The 16,644-nt window shown below is 38.0% G+C and overlaps 2 protein-coding genes across 2 annotated transcripts; one reads left to right on the top strand and one right to left on the bottom strand.

Moving 5' to 3' along the window:
• Positions 1–2,190: 2,190 nt before the first annotated feature.
• On the bottom strand, positions 2,191–9,618 carry LOC146473560 (putative sodium-coupled neutral amino acid transporter 12). Its single transcript, XM_085118268.1, has 6 exons — positions 9,473–9,618; positions 5,921–6,316; positions 4,844–5,125; positions 3,925–4,254; positions 2,928–3,029; positions 2,191–2,524 (listed from the first exon to the last, which is right to left on the bottom strand). Exons 1-6 carry the CDS (start codon positions 9,524–9,526, stop codon positions 2,333–2,335), a joined length of 1,356 nt encoding a protein of 451 aa, XP_084974394.1. The 5' UTR covers positions 9,527–9,618; the 3' UTR covers positions 2,191–2,332.
• Positions 9,619–9,648: 30 nt separating this feature from the next.
• LOC146473559 (uncharacterized) lies at positions 9,649–16,196 on the top strand. Its single transcript, XM_085118279.1, has 5 exons — positions 9,649–9,802; positions 11,146–11,324; positions 11,743–11,878; positions 13,381–15,532; positions 15,884–16,196. The coding sequence occupies exons 1-4, from the start codon at positions 9,675–9,677 to the stop codon at positions 13,682–13,684; spliced, it is 747 nt and encodes a 248-aa protein (XP_084974405.1). The 5' UTR covers positions 9,649–9,674; the 3' UTR covers positions 13,685–15,532; positions 15,884–16,196.
• The last annotated feature ends 448 nt before the right edge of the window (positions 16,197–16,644 follow it).

The raw sequence follows: 16,644 nt of genomic DNA, 5'->3' as shown, positions 1-16,644 counted from the left end.
TGATGCCACCTGTAAGAAGCCCCTAGACACCAAACAATTGAAGCTTTCCCATCACCGCGACTGAGAAGGAACTAAACAAGCCAATTAACACCGGAACATTTAACTTTCTGTTACCAGAAAGTGGGACCTGGGATTTTAAACAAACTATATTTTAGACACTAGACTTTGGAACAGAACATTGAAAATATTCATAATTATAATTGGTGACTTTGGTGTTTGCTGAGCGTCATGTTCACCCGGGTGTTCAGTGTTCAATGACTTTTCAAGATCGTGATCATTTAGTCACGTACTGGTCGTTTTGAAACAACATCCCTGAAAACGTGGGAGTGTGGGAGCCAGCCTGGTGATCATTTAATGTAGTAACGCATGTTGGTTTTTGTGTTACACTCTGTCATTTTTATTGACCGTTAGCTAGCTTGCGTGCGTCCACGCTTGTCAAATATTTCTTTAGTCACCCGTTCAAACACGTCATTTCGATGTTTGTAGGGTGTGTTCAGGGCTGAATGCCTGCTTTTAAAAGGTCGTTATCGTTTAATATAGTAACACATCTTGGTCATGTGTCATGTTTATTGTAGCTCGCTTGCATGTACGGTACCCACGCTTGTCAAATATTTCTTTAGTCACCGGTTACACACGTCATTTCGATGTTTGTAGGGTGTGTTCAGGGCTGAATGCCTGCTTTTAAAAGGTCGTTATCGTTTAATATAGTAACACATCTTGGTCATGTGTCATGTTTATCGTAGCTCGCTTGCATGTACGGTACCCACGCTTGTCAAATATTTCTTTAGTCACCGGTTACACACGTCATTTCGATGTTTGTAGGGTGTGTTCAGGCTTAAATGTCCGCTTAAGGGAGTTATCAAACCAAACTTCTCTCGCTTATTACTCTTAAACGCTTCAGTCCTGATCTCTGAAATTTGCAATTGGCTAACAGGTATCATTTCAAGAGATCTCTCATATGTCAAAAAAAGGTTATGATCCGAAAGATTCGATTTATCCTCCAGGAATACTTTCTAGCGGAAGTGCATGTTGGTCTTGTGTCATGTTTATTGACCATTTCATGTAGCCCGCTTGCATGCACCCACGCTCCTGCTACATTTCTTTAGTAAGTCGGCCAGTCCGTCCGTAGTGACTGAAACACTTTGTGGGAAGTAGGGCACAAGAAAATTGGCGATAAGAGTGACAGTGCAAACTCCTGGGGGGCGGGCTCCGTCTTCCACCCGTCCATTCAGTTTGTCCGTCTGTCCGTCCATCGTCACCGGGCCAGCCAGTCAGCCGAACAGCCAATCGGTTTCTATAGCAACTAACCCCTCATCCTTTTATTTTGAAATTCAGCCAGGCAACCTGGATGGGATGCCAGTTCATTTCAGATTATCCTTTCAGCTTGCGTTTTTGTTTGGATGAATTTATCTCGATCCTGACCATTTACACTTGACTCTGGCCGAGATCCCACTGTACAGCCCTGTTGAAACAAGATGTCTTGTCAAAATTATAAATCTTTCACACCAGGCTTGCTTGATTAATTCATGCATTCTTGATTTAGAAAACAAAAGTTAGAGAAACCCAGAGAAGTAAAAACAGATGGGCTAGATTTCAGCATCTTGATCATCTAAGGACACAGCATAAAAACTGTGACCAAGAATCATGGAATGAATGAATGAATGAATGAATGAATGAATGAATGAATGAATGAATGAATGAATGAATGAATGAATGAATGAATGAATGAATGAATGAATGAATGAATGAATGAATGAATGAATGAATGAATGAATGAATGAATGAATGAATGAATGAATGAATGAATGAATGAATGAATGAATGAATGAATGAATGAATGAATGAATGAATGAATGAATGAATGAATGAATGAATGAATGAATGAATGAATGTAATTACCATCCAAGCAACATGCAGACTAACCCTGGGTCCCCGAGGATGCACGACGGCTAGGTGAACAGGATTCAACCCAATGAATAGACCGCGAGCAGTCGTACTCTTTCCCTCATATCACGTGCGCAAGGTGAAGGTAAACTTATGCAAATTAGAAAAGGGAATGCGCGCTACAGAACTTAGGAGAAGACAGAGACTGCTCGCAGTCTTACCAATGAACGTCATTTGGCCAAATAGGTAAGGTCTCAGAATGGGGTGGTTTTTTTTTACCCACTTACAAATTATCCTTACGCCTATTTTACATGTTTGTTACTTTTTATTTCCCGATTTGCGCCATTAAATTGTTATAAATAATAAATAAATATCTGATGCATTTTAAAGTTCTAACTATTCATCCTTTATGCCGTCACCCACTGTCATTTTATGAGCAATGCAATGTTTAAAATATTCTTGTCATCAACACGAAAGCCGCAAAACCCAATGTCAGGTAGACCCAAGCTTTGTGCTGAAAAGGTGACTTGTGATGGTGGATTTGCCGCCAGTGGGGCACAGTTTTGTCTAGTTTATCTCTTGAGTACAATACAAGCAATCCTGGAGTGACAAACATGATAGCTAATCCAGCAAAAGAACCCTGAAAAAAAAAGGAAACGATTTAAATGAATGGCTTTATGTGACAGGATTGTCCAATACTGCTTGCAAATTATTTCCCATACAAAACTAGCAAAACCTTATTGTTTTGTTTGATAACTTAATTTAGAGGGTTTGTCTATGAGTCTATGATGATGTGCAATACTTTAAAAAAACTCCAGCACCACAGCCCCAGCCAAAACACACATTGTTGCATGGTTTTTCCTTTAGGGAAAGGGTGGGGGGGGGGGGGGGTTAGCAAAGAGTATGTTATTGATTGACTCGGTATTAGAGATTTTGCATTTTTCACTTGAAAGAAAAAAGAGCCTTTTTTAGAGGGGGGGGGGGGGGGGTGGGGGTGAAATCTGTTACATAAAAAAAGTTGTATAATTTTATTAAATGCTTACCGTCAAAGCTACTAACTGTCCAACATCATGAACAAAAACAGCAATAACTACAGGAGGCATTAAAGCAACTAGTGTGAAGATCTGCTGGCTAAAATATAATCCCTGAAAAAAAAAATGCAGTAGCTTGTTAATGTTACAGATGACAGTTGTTAATTTTACTTAACCTTATAAGTTGCAATATCAACACCCACACTCTTGTTACTTTTTTCTATGCATATCTCATGGTAACCAGATGGGAGAATTTGTTTCATATTTGTCAAGAGATTTTATTTTAGGGATATGCTGATCATTTCTAATTTTCTCATGAGCTTCATGTTTGATCAGACAGTGACAATGTAAAGAGAAATTATGTGTTCTGAGTTGGTGGAGGGATCTTTTCCTCAGCTGAAGTTTTTTACTTTGACACAGGAATAAAGTTTATTTATTATTATAGCAGTATCATAAAACATTTGGATGCTATGTCCCTAAAAAACGTACATACACGTAGGGCACGAACGTAGCCTAAGACGTCTGTCTAAAATGAAGCAACTTGGTATACAAATAATTAAAACTTGATCAATATAGTAAAAAAAAGTGAAAAGTGTTTCTAAGTTAAATTTCCCTAAAAAACAACTAAGTTCTAAAACCAGCGCTGCAAATGTTATCATTTTAAAAGCCCTTATGATCCTTATCCTTATTATCATTTAAAAGTCCTATTTATTATTATAATTATAATTATTATTATTATAATTATTATTATTATTATTATTATTATTATTATTATTATTATTTATTATGACCTTGTGGACTGATATGGGAGGAGGAGTATGGCAAGTTCTATGGTGCTTACCATAGAAAAGATATGTACTTATAATTTAGAAATGTTGCTTGCTTAATAAAAATTATGTGATTTGAAACTAGGCTCATAGGAAAAATTACTTTTAAATCTGATTCCTGCCAAAGCCAGCAGACATAGAAATGGCTAGCTCTAAAGTAAAGTCTTTTTCCAGTCACATACCTTTGACACTGGAAAAAGTGCCATTAAATTGTTCCTCAGAGTTATGCAGATTAAAGGAAAGTTACTACTCAGTGTGAACACAGGATACAAACTGAGGAACTTCGCCAAAACAGTGATGGAATTGTCACTAAAGTTCAATGAGTAAAGTGGGCTAATTTCAGATGCTGGCTTGTTGATGACAGCTGCAAAAACGATGGTGCCGCAGTATAGAAGCACAATGACGTAGTCTGCCAAAACAACTTTTAAAGTTTTTGTCTTATCAGCAAGAGGAATGATTACAGAGGGAATGCTGTGATGACACATGAAGGTGACCACTGTCATGCCGATTAGCTGGAACAAAAAGAGAAACGATATGAATATGAAAAGAGACATTATGACTAGCTTAATCAATTTGCTACTGGTGAAGGATCTCAGATCTATACTAAGACCTACAGTAGAGTTCCTGTTTACTGAGGTCTGAGATCAGTAACTTCAGTGATCCTATTCCCTGGTTATATACTGACTCACAAACCCATGAAAGTGTTATTAGTGTTATGTAAAAGCAGGAGCCACCTTACTTTTCAGTAAAGGGAATAATAATAATATATAAACAGCTCCTACAACTTGTCTTGAAATCCTTTTTCAAAACTATTCCTACCCAGTTTTTACTAAAAATGCAACAAACTAATCTAATTTATTTAATGTTAGTTAGGACTCCAAGATGTCTGCCTGGCTTTAGACACACCAATTTGGTATTTCTAACAATAAGTTTTCATTTAAATTTTCATGCTCGTTGGCAAATGTTATTGTGGTAAGAAATCTGAGAAGAAAAACTAAGATCAACAACTGGTTTAGCAGAGAATTAAACTTCAATTTCAAGCCCACTTTATTTGAAATGATAAACACAAAAAAGCTAAGAGATTCTTAAGCTCCAACATACCTCTTTAGCTTTTTCTGCATCCCATAAAATCAAATTATCTATTGGCACATGGTGTCCATTTACAATGTCAAACACTGTAAGCATGATCATGAGTACCATGGCCGAGTTTCGCATCACCATCGTAAACAGCTGAAGATAGGTTGTTTTTTGAAAGTTGAAGAAACAGAACGGTCCCATTAACATGATGAAACCCCAAAGGAAGGAATAATAAGATATTTGATGACTGGCACTTGTGGCTTTCTCGAGTGTCGTGGCCACTGATACAGCATAAATAGCAAGATCCTGCAAAGGAGGAATATTTGATCATTTTAATTATCCATGATAAACTTTGGAGGTGTGGTGGCATAGAGGGTACCCTGTAGTACAAAAATTGGACCTTCAAACAGACTTTTGGTTGGAAGACCAGAGGGTTGGCAGCTTCAGGCTAGGTTGGTCTCAGAACAGGACAGAACAGATACTTTAATTTATATTAATCAGGGTGATCCCCTCCACATTTATAAACAAAAATACTGTTATCAATGGGAGCCATGACTATAAACAAAAAGAGACTGTTACATGAATAAAAGAATAAAAGTCTAGAGGTCAGAATAAAAGTCTTTGCATTGCTGTGTTGTTCACCAGACAAGAAACTTTGCTCCACATTGTTTCGCTTTATCCAGGTGTATATAAAATCCATGGGTACTGGCGACATACTGCTGGGGGTAACCCTGGGATGGAATAGCATCCTATTCAATAAGGGGGGAGGGGGGGAGGGGAGAATTAGCAATACCCCTACACTGTATTTGTTTCATGCTACAGAAACTGGGTAACAGTGGTCAACATCAAATGTCTCCTTGTAATATCAATGCTTATTCAACTCCTGAGGTCACAAGAATTAAGGATATGATCACCCAAGGTGAATCTTCTTGACATTTTAATAACTTCTCTCCAGTACTTTTATAATAAAAGTGTAGGGACAAGATAGGAAAATTTGTTCTTTGATATTAGGGATTAAAGGGTTAAGATCTTGCTACTAACCTTTCCCAACTTACAAATTACTTTTAGAGTATTTTATTTGTATACTAGCTGTATACTCACCCCATATAGATATAAGCACAGCACGGCATAGAAGAATGTAGATCCTGCAGTGCCCAGAAACAATTCTGACATATAACCCATCTCAAACTTCTCTTCAATTTCAAATAAAGGTGGTGAAAGCACATCTGTCTTGACTTTGATTAGGTTAGTTTCTCCAAAACTCTCATTCTGAGTTAAGTTGCCTCTTACATATCCCTTCCTTGTTACTGATTTTGTTCCTCGCCAAGCATTCGCAGTCGCAAGCACTTCTATCATGAAGGTAACACTGATGAATGCCATGAAAGATACAGTGACAAGACATAGTATACCTGCAACAATTCCAGCTTTGGCGATAGCCGCTGGAAGGGCAAGGATACCTACACCAACAAGAAGATTGAAAAGGAAAATTGCAGCAACCTGAAATGGAAAATGTTCAGACATGTTACAAGGGGCTGAATATATTCACAGATTTCCTGCTCAGTGTCGAGTGGATATTTAGAGGAGGTGTTGATGTCACAAGTAAAGCTGAGGAATTGAAATTTTACAGCTTAGAGCACTTACAGAAAAATAGCAAACAGCTTAGTTAACTTCATACTGAAAAATGGAATGTGTAGAGAAAACAATAATATGGTGACCACAAGGCCAGCATTTTTTTACAGTGATTATATTATAGTACTTTTTCAAATTTGTTTATGCCGGTACTTGCATTTTAGAATAGGGTAGGTATTGTATTGCATCAGTGGGTCAGTGGCTCGTCAGTCAATTACATACTTTATAGAGTAAGAAAGGTATGCATTGTAGAGTCTCGATTGTTCATCAGTCAACTGAATGCTTTGAACTGAGGTATACAGCTATTTCAATAAACGTTGTCGGATTAAAACAAAGCTAAAAGACAAGACCGCAATGTTTTGTGGGATTATTTTTTATGAATAATTTCATCAAAATCTTCCCTGCACGTGCAGGTCATTGTACTGCTAATTACAACCTATTGTTTTCTCCAGGCATGACTGATTTTAATGAATTTGTCTTTAAGCTTTTAGCTTTGATCCGACAACGTTAATTGAAATAGCTGTATATTTTAATTGCTTAAAGGTTCACCAGTCAGCTAGCCTGCCACACAGTCATTTTTAGGGGACTCGTATTTCCTCCTCCCCTGCGTGGGAGGCTACCAGTCAGCTGAATGTTTTATAGAAAGTGAAAAGTGAAAAAAAATGTGAATGTAATTTGTTAACACATGGAGAACCAAAGAGCCCTAGGAGCTTGTTTAAAGGTGTCCATACATTCCAGATTGAATTATTGAGGCCGATTTAGATGGTACAACTTTTGCTTACGACTGTAACATGCGATTTCTAGAGCGTGCGCTGCTCATGTCATTCAAAAAATTGCACGCAACTCTTATCACTCAACATTGCTTTTAGCTACGATTGTCATAGGATTTCGAAATTTGTTTTAAAATCCTACGACATATCTTGTGACGCACATAACAGTCGTAAGCAAGTCCATTTGTTCCATCTGGGAAAGTTCTTCTCTCACTTGTGAAAGGAGTGGCACCGGCACTCCCCTCGGAGTACAGAGTGCATGCGGTTTCGCATTTGGCTTCAGCTTTATGACATAGTCGGGTCCATCAAGTTTTCCAAGTCCTTTGAAGAGTTTCGAGAATTCTGCCTTGAAATCTTTTGCTTCCACTTTGTTGACCTTTTCGACGACCTTTAACGCTTCAATGGATGGTCGGCCAAGGAGGGCTTAGACAAATATCTCCTGCTGTTAGGTTTTGTCTCCTCACTGGACTGTTCCAATAAAGCATCCACGAACAGGAAGAATAGTTTCGGCGGGCCCAAACAAGGTCTTGCTTGATTCTGTGAGCGAGGGGGGCGGTTGGAGCGTTTTGTAGATTCTCTCGGGAATAACAGTCACGTCTGCTCCAGTGTCAATTTTAAAGCGACAGAAGAGTTGTTAAGTGTGACTTCCACTGACCAAAAGGACTCGCTGGGCTCAGTCCTGATTTCACCAAGAAATGCATAATCTTCTTCTTCAACTTCGCCTACAGTTTTCGAGGACTTGCAATTGGCTCCCTAGTGGCCACTCTTTGAGTATTTGTGCCAGGCATATCGCATCTTTGCCGGGTAGTTTGTTCTTGCGTGACCCAGTGATTTTCCACAGCGATCACAGCGGTTCGAAGGCGGGTGTGTTAAATCAGGCTTGATTATAAGCACAATACATTTAATGAATCGACATGAAGGTTACATGACAACGAGCACATGGTCAACTCCGTAGCCCGCAAGGACTACTGGGAAAGTCTTACGTAATAGCTGACATTACATCTCCCTTCAGAGTTGGTAACAACTTATCCTAAATTAAACAATCAATGTTGGGTCCTCGTGAAATCAAAATAAATCAGTTCTATTCCCTGAGATTAAAAATAACGGCAACGAGTAAGCAAAGTCTCCAGGTTCTTAGATGAATGATTAACTTCACAGTTACTAGATTCTGAAATGTTCAGGTAGTCTTATTTCCCGACCGCTTCAGGTGGTTCTCCTGGAAATAACAGGTTCAGAGGTCTGCGCAAGAGTGTTTGTCTGCATAGGACTGTCGGTCTTTCCAACAACAGGAGAGGTGGGGCTAGTGGCTACTGCGTCTGCTTTGAGTGTTCCAGGAAGAAGGTTCAGATGCCGTCTGTTTCTCCGCAGCTGGCCATTAGGAGTCTCCACAACGTAGGATCGAGGGCTACCAGCTCTGTCTACCACAGTCCCCTCAGCTTTTTGGTCTGGTAACCAAGCGTGCTCACCAGGAGGGAGGTCTGGGAGGGTTTTAGCTGAGTGACGCCTGTCGAAGTCCGTCTTTTGTCTGGTTTTCAGGGAAGCATCCTTTTGTCGAAACTGCTCCAAGTATGGCCAACTTGGGCACAAAAGGGTAGGCAGGGTAGGGACTCTTGTGCAGATTTTCCTCCCCATCAATAGTTCTGCAGGGCTGATTCCACTCTCAAGGGGTGTAGAACGGTAAGCCATCAGGTTTGATTTACATGAAACAATTTGTGCCGTAGGCCTGTAGTAAGTTTGTCCCATGTGAGAAAGTCATACTGTGTAAATCTGCCTTTAGTAGCTCAGTGGTTTGAAGGCTCATTAGTTGACTAGATGTCTTAAAGAAAGAGGAAGGTATATATTTTAGTGGCTTGCCAATTTGGTGGTTCAGCATTTTGTCAATCAACTGAATTAGTGTTCAATAGTCTTAATGAAAAAGATACGCTGTATATAATTATTTTAGTGGCTCAGTAGTAAATCACGAGTCAACCAAACATATGGGACGGTATTATAATTATACTTTAGTGGCTCCACGTCTTCCCAGGATAAAAGTTTAGAATTTGTCAAATTTCTTCGTGTACTGCACTTCGGAGTTTTAACCTTTACTTCTGTTTTAATCGTTATTATTAGGCTACTTCTCTTGACAACAGGTACTTTTTGTTCAAAAGAGGGAGTTAATAAATATGTTGAAACCTTTTTTCAGGTTTTTTTTGTTATTTCATGCATGAGTGAGCAGTAAATTTGAATAACTTCCAACTAAATTTATCAAGCTTACCTTGCCGGAGTAGCTGGATGACGAAGAATGAGTTTCGATTAACTTTTCAGACATAATTTATGGGCTTCAAGACCAAATAAAGCGTTCTTCGTACGTCGAACTTCTCCTATCTGAAAGTGGCCATCTTGTTTGTGAATAAGAGAGACTGGACCAGAGAAAGGCGTCTCTCGTCCCCAGCCTTTTCGGTTACTACTCGTCCATTATGGCGCCCCAAATGTTTGAGGTATCTTTCAAGGAACATTACGCGATATTGTGCATGAAAAGTGGTGAAAACAGGCTGAATGTTGAATTTCTTAAAGAGTTTCATTCTTCTCTTGATGAAATTGAAAGGTATTCGCCTTTAGTTAATTTCTTTCTTTAGTGTGCTAAGCTTTTCCCGGCAGCTTTCACCAGGTAGCTCCAAAGTTCCCGGGAAAGTTTAATAGGCGGAACTTTGGGTCGGCTACAAACACTCAAGCTCTCCGCGGCCCCTACAGAAACTATAGAGTAAGAAATACACTGTACATATACCATTTAAAGTTACACTTTGCATCCCCGTCTTGCGCTGGGGGAATACCTACTCCTCAGAATTTTTGGTGGGGGTGCACAGCCTGGATATCTAAGCCTTATTTCAGAAGGGTACTTTAAACTAGAGTTTTTAATTTATACTAGAGGATGCATTATCCGTCTGGACGAATTTGGGCAAACATTTTTGGTTCATCTGGTTATTCGTCTCTAGTATAAAGACAGCACAAGACACATTATGTATCTGGACAAACTATCTTCCATAATTTGTACCTCTTGAACGACGCACAACGGAAGATAGTTTGTCCAGATGGATGATGCCTCTGGTGCCTGTTTTTATACTAGAGACGCATAACCAGACTTACAATGAATATCTCCCCAAGTTCATCCAGATGGATAATGTGTCCTCTAGTATAAAACAGCCATTATTTTATTCATTTCCCAAATCCCTATTCAGACCTGGTCTCTGAAAACAAAACCTATATTCAGACGGGATGCATCATGCATGTTAGCTTATCTGAAGTGGAAAATTGCTGCTTATCACCCTCCATCTCCTTTTCATTTAAAAATGCATATTTGTTGACATACTGTTACGGCTTACTTAAAAACAAAGTTCAGTTTCAACCAGAAGACAAAATTATCCATATCCAACTCCAGACTTAAATCTGTGAACCATTTTGGGTGGTGGCATACCTATATAGTTTATCAGATTATATGAGGGAGTAACCTCAGCCCCAATTCTCATGCAGGTATTATTCTAGTGTGCCATTGTGGGGTTGCCGTGAATAAAAAACTGAACGCCTCTTGCATTTTCACATGGTTAACATATAAAATTTTGAAATCATTCTGCATTATTAAATTAACAGTAAATGCTATACACTAAAAATAATTAATTTAATCTGCTATCAAAGCAACTTATAATAAAAAAAGATTGTCCTGACCAATATATCAATATATTTATTTTACACCACTGCCAATTATTTATTGTTAATTATCATGTGTTCTACAATAATTATAAGAAACTGAAATATCTTGTGCCACTTTTTGTGAAAAAAAAAAATGTCCTTTTAATAATAACATATATGTTTGTCTTAATTACTAATAAAAATATTTTTTATTGAATTTACAACCGCACAGGGATGTTTTTTTTTTTTTTTCTTTTTTTTCAGAAATGAAGATGTTCAATTTATGATCACAACTGGGAGTGGAAAATTCTTTTCAAATGGCGTTGATCTTGACTTCCTTAGTAAATGTTCTCCAGAAGACGCCCTGGAAACTCTAAATGGATTCCCCTCTCTGATGTTAAGGCTTTTAACATTTCCAGTTCCAACCATCGCTGCCTTAAATGGTACTGTATGTATTTTTGACAACCCATTACTTTGTCTACTTAGACTACCAGTAAGTGTTTGCCCAAATTATTTGACAGTTTTTCAGGCTGCATGTTGTAAAATTGGAATTCTTTGGGATGGACCATTAAAAAATTTGAGAGGAAATTTGTGCAAGGAAAAATTATGGAAATAACATCCAGCTGTAGGCAGTTGTTCAAGAAAAGAAACGTGTGGAGAATTTAGGCTGGAAAATAATAATATTACCTGCACTGAAAATGTTCCAGTCCTTCCAATATTTCTTATGGCCCACCCTACGTTAAATCTTAGAAAGAAGTTGGATGGATGGAATGTTTGTTCATATCAGTAAGTTCTTTTAATCCCCCCCTGGCTTGGAGAAACATGACCCAATTTTATTCAACCATTTTTGCGTCAACACAGGTCATGCATTTGCGGGAGGAGCTTTGCTAGCCCTTGCACACGACTATCGGATCATGAGAACAAAAAGGGGATGGTTCTCCATAAATGAGATTCACCTTGGCCTGCACTTAGGGGATGCAAATTTCTTATTGATAAGGTACGACAAAACAAGTCTCTGAATGACTAATTAGATTAAAGAATAAGTGAATGAGCATCTCAGTTATGTATGCAAATCCTAAGTAGTTTCAAAATGAAAGCAATGGTTATTAGAATAATTAATTAATGATTGAAATTAGTTAATTAAATATTAATAATAAATTTAATATTAGTTATTTAGTATAGTTAATATTGGAAAGTGGGGCAAATGGTGTTTTATTTTCACTGCGGGAACTATACCTAATGGAATATGGACAACTGCTCAAGAATATTAATTGAAATAAGGTCCTAAGTGACTTTTGATGTAAAGTCAAGTTCTCCTTTCGTTTTACAGACGAATACAAGGCAATTTGGAAGGAGAATCTAGTAATTTATTAGAAGTCACTTAGGGCTTTTTTCCAAGCACCACTTCAATTTGGGTCATCATTTTGAATTATTCATTTAATAAATAGTCTCCCAATAAATTATTGTAAAGGCATATCTGCAAGGCTATAAGATTTGAGACTGAAAATAAATTATAATCATATTATTATGTATACTTAATCTCATAACCAGTAACATATGATTGTATGAATTGAATTTCTTCAAGAGTTATTGATCATTTGAGAAGCCATATCAAACACGAGAAAGTGTGTTTCATCAGATATCCAAACACCTCGAAGTCGTCTAAAAAAACTGGGCTGCGCCTCTTTTTTTTCAACCTACTTCTCAGTGTTTGGATATCTGATGAAACACGCTTTCTCGTGTTTGATATATTACTTCAAAACACTTAGAAACAGATGAAATGCTTTTATTGTTTCAAGGTGTTTGGAAACCCTGATGAAGCTAGCCCGCTACGCAGACATTCCTTGGCTTATCACGCCATGCCTCATGGGGCTCATGGGGAGGATTGTTTGACATGACGAGCCAGAGAATATCTGCGTAGGCGACTATGATGAAGCATGAAGCCTGAGTTTTTGGCATGACTTCTCAAAAGAAAGTTCTGAGTTAGAGATTGAGCATTAAATAGAGCTAACAAACCTTTGTTTTGTAAATGAAAATATGAAAAGCCAGTAACGACTGTCCATGCAGTCGATTTTAGTAGACCCGTATTACCTCCTCCCCGAGTCCCCTAAAAACGGAGGCTAAGTAACGACAAGTGACAATTGTACTTTAAGGATGGAGCAAATTCCACAGTGTATGCAGTACTTGCTTGCAGGGGAAGGCAAAGACTGACTATTACGGTGTCACAGTACAATACGGCAGTGAAGTGGTGAATTCTATGAATGGCTATATTTACTTGTACATGTATGTGGTTTCGATAATTTTATTTGTTTTGGGGTTTAAAATTGTCCAAACCAGAACTTTTGAGTCTTGTTTTTCTCAGTTCCAGATTATGTTAACCAATCCAAGACAAACTGGACGAAGACAAACTGCTTTGAACATTTTCAACAAAAGACAAATTTAACTGCCACCATGTACCCTTACCGGGCTAAACTGGACGTTTTGTCATAATTTGTTTAGGGCGAAGATTAAAGATCCCAAGACACTCTCAGATGCAGCGCTCATGGGAAAACGTTTTGTAGCAGAAGAGGCCCTTTCTGGTGGAATTGTCCAGAAGATTTGCACTGTTGAGGAGTTACTTGGTACAGCTGTGCAGATGGGCCGAACAACTGTAGGACAACAACAGCTAAACAGAAACCTGTTAAAAGACTTTAAATCAAATTTGTATTGTGAGGTTGTTGATGCTTTAAAAAGACAAGTGGTAAATGCTAAGAAGAATTTCCGTACTCTCTCTCAGTTTTTGAGAGGGAGCTCAAAACTTTGAACTTAAGAAATTCTGTCAGGTTAACCGTTTTTTAAAATTTTTAAAAGTAATATACGGGTACCTTTTAGTAAATACATTTTTGTTTATTAAAAAGAAAATTCATATATATATGTTTTCTGGTTACGAGATCATTGCAGGTGTGTTCTCAGACCTCTCCAAAGCATTTGACGCTCTTGATCATGAAATCCTATTCGCTAAGTTGGAACATTATGGTATTCGTGATGTGGCTCTGAAGTGGATTAATAGCTATTTTCCTGCCGCCAACAATTTGTGAAGCTTGTTCCACAACGCAAACTATTAAGTGCGGAGTCCCTCAAGGTTGCATTTTAGGCCCTTTATTCTTCATACTATACATCAACGATCTTCCGAATGCTTCTAAGTTAACACAGCCCTTGTTTTTTGCTGTTGACACCAGTATCTTCTACTCTCATTCAGACCCAAACAAGTTACATTCCATACTAAATGACGAGCTACGCAATTTTGATGTTTGCCGGCATGGTTGACATGTAATAAGCCCTTGGTCAAACTACAAAAAAGTAATTACATTATCTTTAAATCTAGACAGAAGAAACTTACTACAATTTTACCCTTTTCTCTGGAAATCAGTCTCTGAACCAAGCTAATCTCACCAAAATCTTAGGTGTCTATGTTGATGAAGATCTAACCTGGAAGCATCACATCAGCTTTATATGTAAACAAATTTCCAAGTCAGTGGGTTTCATATTCAGGTTCCGATTTTACTTATCTTCAAAAACAAAACTTACTTTGTACTTTGCGCTAATTTATCCTTACGTCACTTACTGTAACTCCACCTGGTCGTCCACATATGTGTCTAACCTAAATAGAATATTTTACTTGCAAAAGCGCGTTGTGCGAGCCATTGCCAATTCAGATTATCGACCACACTCTGCTCCCTTAGTTGCTAAATCAGGTATCTTAGACATTTTCCAAGTTGATTCATTTCAAATAGCCAAATTTATGTTTTATTATCAAAATCAATTATTACCTCCAATGTTTCTGAATTTGTTTTTAACAAGTAGCCAAGTGCATAATTATGGCACCAGAACAGCCAACCACCATCGATCGCATTCTTGTCGCAAAAATCTTAAGCAATTCACAGTCCTTTACCAAGGTCCCAAAATCTGGAACTCTCTCCCAATATCAATTACTTCTTCATCTAGTTTTTTCACCTTAATTAAGAAAAAATGTTTCACTTTTTATCAGTAAAATCATGTATTAAGCCGCACTTACGCAGCACCATATTTTCTATTTATTAATGACAGCCGAGGTGGCCTCTCTTATAAGCCTGGTGGTTTCTTGAGGTCTCCTCGCCATTACCTTAACTTAACTTAACTTTTTAGTAAGGCAAATAAATGATGATGATGATGATGATGATGATGAGACTCTGCAACACGCTACCGTTGGAGGCCAGGAATCTGTCCTCATTGAGTACCTTTTAATAAGAGTTAAGACTTAACAAAAGTAAAACTTTATGATGTAAACACTAATTCTCAAAAGATTTTTAGTAATTTTTAACGTTAACACGTTGAAAACAAAAACCTCAAAAATCAAGAAACACGTTTGGTTAGTTTGCACAAAACATTAAAGTAGAACCCCGTTTCCTCGAACTCCCAAGGGAATTAAAAAGTGTTCGAGATAGGGGGAGTTCAAAAAATAACGAAGTGGGCAAATTTTCTTTAGAACACGGGTACATGAAAATCATATAGGTGTCCTTCCTGACTGAATGTAAATTACACTTGAATGGGTTAAATAATTCTTTGTTGAAATTCAGTGTAAAATCGCAGAGTTCAAAAACAACAAGAATAGTGTAACATAAACCAAAGTTCAGTTTGTAAGTAATATGTCAAAAACGAGGGCGAGTGCTTTATCACGGGTTCCAAATACCGAGAAACAGATGAAAGCACGAGGCCGCAGGCCGAGTGCTTTCATCTGTTTCGAGGTATTTGGAACCCGTGATAAAGCACGAAGCCCGAGTTTTTGACATGTCTTCTCAAATGAAACAATAAGAAATTAATCTCATTAAAATGCAAATGTTTGATCTCAGATGAAAAACATGTTTCATCTCAGATGAAAACCTGGTGGTGTTTCATCTGGTGTTTCATTGGGGTATCAAGATTCATCCACCTGACCGAAATGGAGGTCATTTATTGGCTTTTGACTGCATGAATAATTAATGAGTTTGAGAAGTCGGGATAAAGCTTCACGTTTGTTTGGTGCAAACAAAGGCTTATTCCACAGGATCAACTGTTCCTGTGGGCAGTGAGTTCATATTTATCACATTTCACAGCAGGGTTAAATTAGGTTAAAGTTAGATTAAGGGACACAGCAAATTCTTCAAATTAGCGGGGATTTCGAGATAACGGGTATTTTATAGTAAACGACTGAAAACAACCAAATCCAAGGGAACTGATACAACTTTTCGCTTGAGATTAGCGGAGAGTTCGAGATAAGCGAGGTCCTACTGTACCACCAACAATAAATAAATAAACTTTATTGGCTTGCACAATTACTGGTAGACCAAGTAGTTTACATATTGTGGGCCAAAGAAAAGGAAAAAAAAAATTATAATAATAAATGAGAAGTTAAGAAGGGAAACGATAGCGTAGCGTAATTAAGCTTCGCATCTGTGCCGAAGTCAAGAATTGGTAAAATTCAACCGAAACTTGAGCCTGTGAAATACGTCTGCGTTCGTAGGCTACCGAAAATTCCACTCGAATGATATATTTTGGACACTTCCCTTTCTCCGCTACTATTCATTTGAAGTTGAAAAGACAAATACGTTTATACGCTTTCGTGCCGGGTTTCCTTGAAAGAGGGCCCCCAATAGGGTTCTTCAATATCCCGCCATCCCGACAAGACCCGACAAAATTTTCCCTCAATCCCGTAATCCCAACAGCTGTTTTAGCCCAATCCCGATCCCGGTCAGGTCATAATTTATT

The sequence above is a fragment of the Pavona decussata genome, unplaced genomic scaffold (genome assembly GCF_977016875.1).
Source record: "Pavona decussata unplaced genomic scaffold, jaPavDecu1.1 SCAFFOLD_93, whole genome shotgun sequence".
NCBI classification, from domain to species: domain Eukaryota; kingdom Metazoa; phylum Cnidaria; class Anthozoa; order Scleractinia; family Agariciidae; genus Pavona; species Pavona decussata.
This window is presented reverse-complemented; position numbering and strand designations above follow the sequence as displayed.